Source organism: Balaenoptera physalus (genome assembly GCF_965194825.1).
Source record: "Balaenoptera physalus genome assembly, chromosome: 1".
Taxonomy (NCBI): Eukaryota; Metazoa; Chordata; class Mammalia; order Artiodactyla; family Balaenopteridae; genus Balaenoptera; species Balaenoptera physalus.
In genome coordinates this window covers 25,017,853-25,028,664 of record NC_138882.1, presented here as the reverse complement: position 1 = coordinate 25,028,664, position 10,812 = coordinate 25,017,853, and the positions used below count along the sequence as shown (strand labels likewise).

Here is a 10,812-nt window from a genome sequence, read left to right as displayed (position 1 = left end):
AGAGACAGCTGCAGGCTCCTGCTCTGAGCACCTTCGCCTCTGATTACCCTCCACGGAGCCAGAGCCCGTCGGGGCACCTGGACTCAGCATCGTGGGCGGAGGGGGCACTAAGCCAGGGGCCATTCAGGTCTCCAGGTTTTCCACAAGGACACTCAGGGCCACAGGCCACACGAGTGGCTGCACAGCTGCGCCCCACAGACGCTGGGAAGTGGGTGGGCACCGGAAGTACCCGAGGCACCCTGGGCCCAGGACGTGGGGCTGCCCCGGAGCCATGAAAGTGTACCCCACTCACGTGGCCAGACACTGCTCTGTCTCCTCTTTTTTTGCAGGGGGTCCCCTTTCGCCCCCTGCTACCAGCCAAGTGACCATCTCAGTAATTCCTAGTTTATGTCGCTGTGTGAGAAGGTCTCAGTGACCTAGCTGGCGGCCATCCTCCAGGACTTTGGGCCACTGGCCAGCTGGGGGCTGAGGACAGGTCACGGGGCTGGGGGAGAGGAGCCATGCGTTCAGGACGCAACTTCCTGCTCAGGGAGCTGCCCGGGCCCGCTGCTTCCTCAGCACCTCTGCCCTCCCTCCCCCCCTCCATTCTTCCTTCCCATAAACGGATTCAAGTCGAGTCCCTCTAACTAGTGACAACAAATCCTAGGAAGTCCTTGCTCCCAGGACGCTCTCTGGCCCAGCTGGGTGCTCTCTTCCTGCTCCGAAGGCCATGCATCTTCAGGATAGATCCTCGGCCCCGTCCACAAGCCCTACCACGGCCCACCCGCCTCCTGTCCCCCGTGAATCCTGCCGCATCCCCTCCTGTGACTGACTACAGGCGACCACAGATCTCCCCCAGAGCCTGGGCTCTGGGAGTGCAGGGACCTCTGGACAGCAGATGGCTCTGTGCTTTTCACAGCCCCTTCCCTCTGGGTCTGAGGAGAACTCTCTGTCTCTTTGGGGGACACTATTCCTCACCCTCCAGGAGAAGAGTACTAGAAGGTTCAGCCATGTCACCTTCCTCAGGATGAGCGGTGGCGGCGGGGAGCGGAGAGGAGATGTCGGTTCCCCCCAGGGTTCTTTTCTGTCACGTAGCAGGGCTGGAGGGTGCTGCTAACTTCATCTCCCACTGTGCCATCCCACCAGCCCCTCTGAAGCCGGAACCCTCTGCAGGAAGAATTCTCTAGCCAAAAGCATTCCTGGAATAATCTGAGCACAGTAAGTACTTGGAAGACGCACACGGTCAAGAAATGCTCCCTGGGGTGTCTGGGCGACCGTGATGTGCCTTCGGTCATTATGCTGCCTCGAGCTTTGCGTCCTGGTTTTAGCAGCGACTAAAGTCAACCCTTAGGCACAGATGGCATTTCTGGGGCCTCGAAGCAGTCCCTGAGGTTGAGCCTGAAGTCTCCCTGGAAGGTGTACCTTGCAGCAGATTCACTCTTTGGGGCCACAGCAACATCAAGGCCCCGAGATGGCAGCATCTCTCAGTAGACACACCAAAACGCCCCCCCGGCAAGTGGACGAGGATGGCGGCCACCAGGGGTCCCAGGCTGACATGAGGAAACAGTGAGCAGCAAGGCCTTCCCCTTGGGGTGTGAGTATTGGGGTGACACGTGGGGATTCACCTCCCACAGCCCCCAGTGCTGAATGCAGCACTGCAGATGTGGCCTCGTTCTGGACCCCAGCTTGCTGCTCCTAAGGCATCGGAAATCAGACGGTCTGTTCTGTCACCTACACCGCAGTGCTGCTGAGTGCAAGCTGCCTGTCAGATGCTTCCCTGGCACGAGGGAGAGCCTGGAGCCTTCTTAATTCCAAGCACGACTTGTTCATTTCACGCTATTAGATTTCATCTTGTTAGATGGCCGCTGCCTCTCAAGAGCTTTTTGAATTCTGATTGGTCTAATATATTTAGTTCCCTTCATCAACACATTCGATAAGCTCTCTAGGTCTTCACTCAGTTATTAAAGAGAACACCGACTGGGCCACGGGCCATGCCCTGAAATTCCCTCCAAGGTAACATCAGCTCAACCAGTCCCTTGTTACAACTGAACCGCTAGTTATAAGTCCTCCTAACCACACTTACCCAGCTTCTCATTTACACAGGAGACTTGCACAAATAAGTACGCTATACACACGTCCCTCATCAACCCGTCTGGCAATCAAGAGAAGGAAATGAGTTTCATCTGTACACTTATTTTTGGAAAACCCAGTCTGGGCCCAACACTCGATTTAGCGTGCAAACTCCAGGTTGAGAAGGGATCAGATTACCAAACATGTGGGCCTTTGAGGAGTAACTTGTACAAGCCTCCCAGGAGAAGAGGGATGCGAGGAAGAAGTCTGAAGGAAGGCAAGGCCCGCCTTGGAGAAGGGCAACCTTCGTAACAGGAAGGACACCAACAGCAAATGCTGCTGAGGCAGAAGGAGGGAGGCATCGAGGACCAGTCAGAGATCTGCCCAATTCTGAAAATGAGAGGACACAGGGATTTGAGAAGCCACCAGAAAGGTCACATGGGTGTTTATTACATAGAAAAGAGGGAAAGGAAGAAAAGGTTTCCAAAGCCATAGTTCTGGGATTTTAAAAAACACAAACTTGGAATGTCAGAGAGATGCCATGCTTTCTATATTTATAATAGGAATATATAAATATGTACATGGAGTTATGTACACAAGTTTTTATTGTCATACATGGTATTTTTCATTACATGTACAGTAAAGGTGCTTGAATTACGCATCTGAAAGCTGGCAGAAGGCTGGAGAAAAACGGAACCCTGCTCAGTGCCTAGAGGGCGCTGTAGATACCCAGCAGCAGTGGGCAGGTCCGCCAGGGCTGGGGATGGGGGCTGGGTTTTGAGGGTCTGTGGGAGCTAAGCTGCAGGCAGGCCTGGGCCCCAGGCTGCAAGGTTTGGGCCAGGGCAAGTCTGGAAGCTTCCCTAGTCTGTGACATTAGAAATTTCTTCCTCTCTTGGAACCGAGGAAGGCTCCAGTCATTGCCATGGGCTGGAAAAGCCCCTTGGCTGGATTGGATCCCAGGGGAAGCTTGTGGAGGTAGGGTGGGCTCCCAATGGTCAGGGTAGAAGTGAGACAAGAAAGCCCTGGAGATCAGGGAGTAGCTCTTGCCAGAGAACAATAGAACTGTACGGCGATTAATTTAACATAAAGAAGAGCGACCCAAACAAAGCCAATCACGGAATCAAAAACTGTAAATCACAACACTCCTCCATATATAAATTCAGCTGATACACACAGAACCAGTCTTGTTTCTATGTACGTTGTTTTTTTAAAAAATGGCACCATGTACAACAGCATGGAGCTTAGCCTGTGAAGGGGGCCGGCCAAGGGCTCGCTCAGGGCGCCCAGGCCATCTATAGCCACCATCACCCTCTCCCTGCTTGGAACACGGGCCAAGCGCTAACCCAGAAAGTGGGGTGGACGTGACCTCTGTCCCCCTTCTCTCCTCACTGGGTCCTATACCGGGGCCGGTGGGAGGGCGGTAGGAACAGATAAGGACCTCAGAGGACAGGGTTGTCTGCAGTCCTGCAGGAGCCCGGAAAGAGACCACTGTCCCCTCTTCTCTGGGAAGACTCCTCTCGCCCCTCCCACAGAAGGCCAAGCAGGGGCGTGGGGCTGAGCACAGCCAGGTTTGCTGGGGTGCGGGTGCTAAGCCCGTGGACCCTGGGAGGAAGAGGTCCAAGACCAGGGGCCCCGGAGGGAGAGGAAACAGTGTGGGCATCTGGGCCTGGGATGGGGGTGATGACGGCAAAAGTGCCACCAGCCAGAGGCCCTGCCGAAGGGAGATGGCTCCTGCATGGGGCACGGGGCTCCTTTGGAAACTTTAAGTCCCAATCCTGAGTCTCCAGACAGACCCTGGCCTGACTTCTCCCGGCATCAAAGGGGCTGTGAATGTGCACATGCACGCCGTGTGTGGGTGTGAGCATGTGCACAGGCGGGGGTGTGCATGTGTCTGTGCTTCTGCTCACTCCAGGGTGAAAGTGCGGGGTCGGGGATGACTGTGGAGTCCGGACCAGCCCGGGTGGTTGGCATTTTGGCAAATCCAGACGGGGAGGAAGAGGGGTTAGGAACAGAGATTCCACAGCTAAATCAAAAGCGAGAGACAACTTGTACCAGAAATTAGGACACACAAGTGGGACCCTGTGGTCAACCTCCCCTCTCTGGAGCAGGATCAGGAAGGGAGAGCGGAACTGGGGGGGCCAGTGTTTCTGTTTTACTAGGAAGAGTCCCGGCCTCTAAGTCCGTGGGGCCGGCTACTCCCTGTCCGTCCCTCGCCTGACAAGGCTCATCCTCCAAGCCCTGTGCTCTGAGAGAAGTGGGAAGAAGGACGGTTACCCAAGCCCCTCCTTGTACCCAAGCTATAGATTTTAAACTGAGGCACAAGACACTGGGAGAGACGAATAGCGCTGAGGCTGGAACTCACCCCCCAGGCTTGGGGGACATTCGGGGTCACTCTGGTTGGAGTTTCCCCCATCCGTCACCAGAGTGGCTCATCCTGTCTCCACGTGGGATCTGGGGTGGATCTATGAGAATCTGAGCAACACCTCTGTTGAGCCCAAGAACGTTCTGAAGTTCTGAGAATCCAACGGGAAGAAAAGTGATGAAAAATACAGGACCCCGGGCATCGCCACTTGCTCAGGCTGACCTCAGCCTCCCTTCCCCTGACAGCCTGGACTCCTGTCTCCTCCAATACACACAGAGCTCTCTGGGGGGGAGAGGCTCCAGCCCCAGGCCTTGGAGAGCATCTCCCCTCTTGGACCTCCACTCACCTTGCTATTCCACCTGTGGAGGTGGGGATGCTAGAGACGCTGCTCACCAGGGAAGTGGTATCTTTGAGCTGCTTCTCCGAAGCCACGCCCAGGACCTGCTTGGCCCACTCAGTGCCCACGGAGCGCTTGCTGAATGCATAAAAGCAAAACAGGGAGCCTCCACTGGTAGGCCGGCTAGAGGCCAGCACAGGGAGCCCATAGAGACAAAGGCCAGGTTCCATGGGGGAGTGTGTGTGAGCCGAGGGTCAGCAACTGCTTCAAACTGCTCGTCCCACAGACAAGGTCATGGTCTCTGGGGAGGGTCTGTGTGGCTGAGGTGGCGGTGGGTGCTTTAAAAGTGCTCATCCACCTCCCATGCCCCTGTTGAAAGCCCTCTAAGCAAGCCGGCAGAGGGAGTAGCAATAGCAGTGAACAGCCCCTGCAGCCAACAACTGGAGGACTTACATCTCAATTACACATCCCCAGGCCGTTTACACAACTGAGGAGGCTTTCTCTGTCAACATCACTAACAGGATTAAAACAGTGTCATTAAATCCTGTCATTAAATCCCCATGGCCCAGCGCTTCTCCCAGGGTGGGACCGGCCCTGGCTGGGGCCCAACGGCCAGAGGAGCTGGATTCAGGCAGAACGGAAGTGACCCTCACAAACTCACCTGTCTGGGCAGGGATGGGGGCTCACTAAAGAAAACATGTCAGGTCTTTGTTTTTTTGTTTTTTTTAATTTTAAAGAGCCAAGATGGCCCAGAAAGACCACTGTCAGCCAGTGCCTTGCTTTCCTCCTCAGGAGCCCCAGGCCTTTGGGAGCCATCCTCCCGGTCCTGTGGATTCGGTGTCTCCTTTCGCTGGCCTCAGGGCTTGGTGTTTGAGTTTTCTTTCTGAGATCTGGGTCCCGTTCCTCCAGGGGGAAACGTTGCCGTGTGGCTTTCTTTCTGTACTCCCTGTTTGCCAGCTCCCTACAGCCCCTCAGCCCTGGTGGCGCCCAGATGAGGCTGAAGTCACTGCCGTGCCTCTGAGACGCGGTGGGTCAGGGACCGGAGCCCCTGGGCAGGGTCCTGCGTGTTGGGACCAGGCAGGTTTGCCTGCCTTCATCGAGGGAGCGCAGGTTTGAGGGCCGCCCAGGATGGTGGCAGCAGGGTGGCACCCTATTACTTCTGGGTGGGCCGGGCACTGACCCCCGAGCGGACCCTCTCTTGGCGCCTCAGTTCTGACATCTGAAAACCACCCCACCCCCTCCCATCCCCGCACACTGATATTTCCCCGCCTCCAATTCCCCGGCAGGCTATCGGTAAGGGTCACAGGAGATGAAATGCACGCCACAGTGCCTGGCAAGGGCCCAGCATCTAGAGGCTGCCCTTGTCATTGGGGCTGACACGTGAGTCCGAGGCAGCAGAGAGAGGGCCTCGTGTCCCTTCCTTACCTTCCCTCAAGCGCAGCCAGAGGCTGGCTCCAAGGCCAGGCCTGCTGCTCGTCAGGCAGGGGCTGCGGGAGGGCTCCTGCTTGCAGCCCCAGCACCACGGCAGGCAGGAGGGGTGCCGGACCGGAGCCGGGAGCCATCCACCCCTGTTGCTCCCCACGGGGACCCCGGCCTTCCCGGCCCGAAGTCTTGGCTTGGGCTCCGATCTTAAGGTCCAGGTCAGCTGTCTCCACTGTCCACAAGACACTCCCAGGCGGCCAGGTGGCTCATTCTTGCTCCAGGATCCTGCTCTGGCCCAAGGGAATTGCCACTGTTTTCCAAGTGTCATAATTAGGTTCTGGGAGTATCTCATTCACTGTGAAGTTCTCTGTGTGCCTGTGATCCCTGCCCCAAACACCCTAGGGGCCTAGGAATGTCCTACGGAATTCTGACTGACAAATGGCTGGACCTGAAATGCACCCTGGGGTTTCTGGACCATCACCCTTGTGCTGCACCACTGAGGTAAGCCCAGATCTGTCACCAAAGGGCTGTGTGTCAACCAAGCTCTCGCTGGCCAGAGAACTATGCTTTTCAGCTGGCTGGTGTTTCATAAATTACCTTTGGCCATCTAAAAGCCTGAGCGGCCAGCTCAGAGGACTAGCGGTACACCAGCCGCTGTTCCTTATCTAATGATGACGATGATGCTGAGACCATGGTCTCACTCAGAGAGAAGCTATTTTGAGCTGATCCACCCGCCTGGCAATCCTCATAGACTCATTGTTCAGAAGACGGGCTGGGGTCCTCTTGGTTTCTTCTGCACGTCAGTTACCTGGAAAGGGGCTGCCTCTTGAGGCTGGTGTCTTCTCAAGCTTGGAGAAGCAGCCGCAGGTGAGGGGAGGATCTGGGGAACTGGGGGGTAGGAGGGGAGATGTCCTTCCAAGCACACAGACCCTGGCATGAAGCCATCCCACACTGGGACACATAGTGACACTTGTCACTCAGGAAAACTCCACCTGTGTCTGAATGTGTCACTAAACACGAGACATAAATTCCTCTGTCTTCTCTACCTCCTCGGCAGCCACCCCCGGCCATGCCAGGAAAATAAGATCCACCCTCTCCCTGTGGGGGCAGTCCCCTCCTGACACCTGCTATCTCTCCGGGGTGTCAGGCAAACTCGGGGGAGCTGTTTGGGGTGACGGGCCGTGGGCTGGAGTTACTTCCCTCAGCTGGAGCTGTTTTGATCTGATTCTAGGGGAGGCTCTGGGCTCTGACGCCGCTTCCTCGAGAGCAGCCAGCCGCCAGCCTGCCCTCCTCTTGGCCTGGAGGCTGCTGTCTTCACACAGCAGAAGGTTCTGACTTTCTGCATAAAACCAGATTGAGCCCACACCTTGAAAACACAGAGGCTTCCACACGTGAAAGAAGCAGCAAAGGCCCAGGTTGGGGCCGGGGAGAAAGGAGGGGGAAGACATAGACACTGCCAGGTGTCCAGAAAGTGCAACCCGGCCCCAGGCAGCTCATCAGAACTAAGGGGTGGACAGCGGGGTAGGATCAGGCCAAGGAGGAGAGAACCCACCCCTGAGTCAGGGCCAGGGTGGGCTGGGGGAGCAAGTGGCTGGTAGGAATTCTGTCTCTCCCAGGATGCCGGTTTGCTCTCCAGGCCACAGGGACCCTGAGGTCCACTTCCCAGCAGGACTGTAATTAGAAAGCCCAGTGGATGGGGTGGGTGGGCCACTGCCCCAGGTGGAGGGTTGTAGGAACAGAGACTATGCAAGCAGCGGCTCGCAAAGGGGCTCACGGTGGAGCGAGGGACCTGTCCTGCAGCCGGCTCCCCAAGCCTTCCCATCTAGCATGGGGAAAAAGGCCAGACAGGCCACTCCTCCAGCCCTGGCCAAATTCTGACTGAGCCCCTGATGGATAGGAAATGCCCCTTGGAGAGAAACACACCCAATGGCACAAAGTCCAGTAAGGCCAAAAACTCGGCTTTGGGCCAGTCCCACATTTTAGCGATTCCTACATTAGAATGAAAATGAAAAGAAAACAGACATGTAAATGTCCACCTTGTCACTGTCATTTAGATCTCCGTTCTCTTAATTTCTGATTGATCTTGAATCAGACAGCTTCTGTTGACTCCGGCTCTGTAACAATCACTTACAGAGGTGTCTTAAAGGGCCTGACTGTCCCTTTGCAACAGGAGAAATCCCTGTGTAACACCAACAGTACCACCTGAATGCATCTGTTTGCAAGAAGGATTTTCAGAGAGAGGGCCAGCACCCCATACAGTTTTTTTTTCTTTTTCTTTTTTCACAATTCTAAAACCGCCAAAGCTCTCAAATGGTGAGTTTTCTCCCATAGCTTATTTAGTGGCAAAATCTGACCTGTACTGTGGTAAGGCTATTTACAGTTTTATTGATCCTAATTAGTCTGACTAGTCACATGTTTCTCTGCAGAAATGGTCACGCGTTTGTTGGTGGTGTGCTGTCCAGACTCTGCCGGGCTGTAAGGAAATGTACGGCAAATATCTCTTATTCTCCTCCTCAGATGCAAAATTTGTCACGTCAGAGACCCATTCGGCCCCAAGGATTTCAGAAAAGGGAGTGTGGACCCCAAATGGTGTTAAGTTTAACGGGAAAGGCTGCCCATGCAAGCCTGGGTTGGTAAATTTGTGAATGAACATCCGGCAATTCCAGCAGTTTTGCCCCGGGAATAGAGCCACTGCCCTCCTTCCCAGGGAAACAAAGGTCAAACACACCCAGGCCTGGAGATTTCAGGGACGAGGAGGTGAGGGCTGCGATTAGGGTCAGCAGACACCTGCGGGGATCCGTCCCCCTGACAGCTGAGGGCACAGCAGGCCTTTCCACACTGGGCTGGAGTCTGTCCATCCTCACTCCCGCTGCCCCCAGGAGACCAATCTGGCAGGGGCTGGGCACCCGGAGGAGGTGTCCGCTGCAGTCCTGCCCCTTGACGAGCCCTGCTCGTCAGGACGGGGCCACTGCTGCCTGGACTGGCGGCCCCTCGCGCCCTCGCTGTGGGCAGCGGGTGACGCGAAGCGGGCCGAGCCGGGGCGCTCCTGCCTCTCTCTAGGCATTCCCATCTCCATCCCACTCCCCACCCAACCCAGATGCCCTGTGTGTCTGCACTACAGGGCTGTCTGGAGCAGCGGGAGGAGCTGGTAGCCCTTAGAGCCTGCTGAGAAAAGCAGATGCGTTTTCAAAATAAATAATATTTTTAAGTCCCCTCTTTCCACTCCAAACCCGGGAAGCGGCAGAAGAGAACATGTGAAGACCCCGTGCCCGCCTCTGCCTGACGTGGCCCTCCTGGACACCGGGCTTCTCAGTGGCTCGCCCGGGCTCACAGCTGCTGTGGGATGCCCTGCTCCTTGTAGCCTGTAAGGAAGAAGCAGAGGAGAGATGGTCAGACACCCACATCCCTCAGCACTTCTCCAGGCGGTGCCCCCAGACAAGAATATGCTAGAACTTATTCACACAGAGGTGTAAATGACTGCCAAGGTCATTGGCTTTTAATGGGAAACAAAGGGATGAATGGAGAACAGTGGATCTTTGCGTTTAGTGGGGGATATATGAGAGGAGGGTGTCTGCTGCAGATCTGGTGGGGCTTGGAAGGTTATCACTGTGCTCCTGAATCCACACCCCTGAAGCTACCGCACAAAAGTGGCCCCAGCAGACTGGCCTGCTGTGATTTCCCAATGCGGAGCCTTGGGAGAAGGTACCAGTCAGGCTTCCCCAAGTGATGGGCATCTGGTACATGTGGACCGAGAGGAGGAAAGAATTAAAAAGGAAGACAGCGTACAGAAGGCGGGAGCCAAGCGTGCGTGCTCCATCACCTGGACGTCTCTGGCACAGGCCAAGGCGACTGATGGCTTCGAGCCTTTAAAGCCTTGGTGATGATTACGAGGACATGGGAAAAAATTGACCGTTGTTGATATCAAGGAACTGATGCTAGTTTATTCGAGCATGAAAGGGTATTGTGGTTTTTGTTTTTTTTTTAAAAAAAAAAGACATCTACTGAAATATTTAAGGGTGAAATTATAAGTCTGGAATTTGCTGAGCGGTTACCCCTGTTAGCTGGTAACTCAGCCCACAGAGGGGCATCAGGGGACTTACATGTAGTTTTTCTCTTTATTTACCAGATATTCATCAAATTTAGGTGCTCGGGGTAGAGGAAGATGTAGGGAGTAACAGATGAAACCAGAGTGGCCATGAGTGGATAATGGTTAAAGCCAACATGCGCACTTAGGATCTCATTGTACTAGGCCTTCTACTTGTGTCTATGTTTAAACATTTTTCAAAAAAAAAAAAAAGAAGCTTCTGAAAATAGAAGCTTGTTGACCAACTGGGAGCGGGGGTGTTTGTGTGCATTGGGGGTGCGGGGCAGGGCAGTGAAGGGGAGGCCCCAGGCAGCCCAGGCATGAGGCCTGTCATCCCCCAACAGACTCACCTTGGGAAACTTTGGAGCAACACAGGGGTATGAGGCAGCATGAGGAGGAGGAGAAAAAGAGAAAGAGAAAACAGTCTGAAAACAGAGGCCAGAGGGACTGCCTGAAATATAAAAAGAGGGAGAATGCACAGTGGGGCCCAGGAGATGGAAGCGGGCTGTGGCCAGTATTTACGGTGACCAGCCACTGCGGCCAGCGGCCAGCCCCAGC

At 55.2% G+C, this 10,812-nt stretch overlaps 1 protein-coding gene across 3 annotated transcripts in view; it reads right to left on the bottom strand.

The window, feature by feature from the left end:
- Positions 1-5,410: 5,410 nt before the first annotated feature.
- STUM (stum, mechanosensory transduction mediator homolog) overlaps positions 5,411-10,812 on the bottom strand; it is a 63,970-nt gene continuing 58,568 nt past the window's right edge. For all 3 annotated transcript variants that reach the window (XR_014254408.1, XM_082428122.1, XM_082428123.1), the window contains one exon: positions 5,411-9,532. Coding sequence is in view for 2 of the 3 variants with exons in the window: in XM_082428122.1 (XP_082284248.1) it covers positions 9,498-9,532 (35 nt within the window). In the remaining variant the exon portion in view is untranslated. The remainder of the gene's footprint in view (positions 9,533-10,812) is intronic.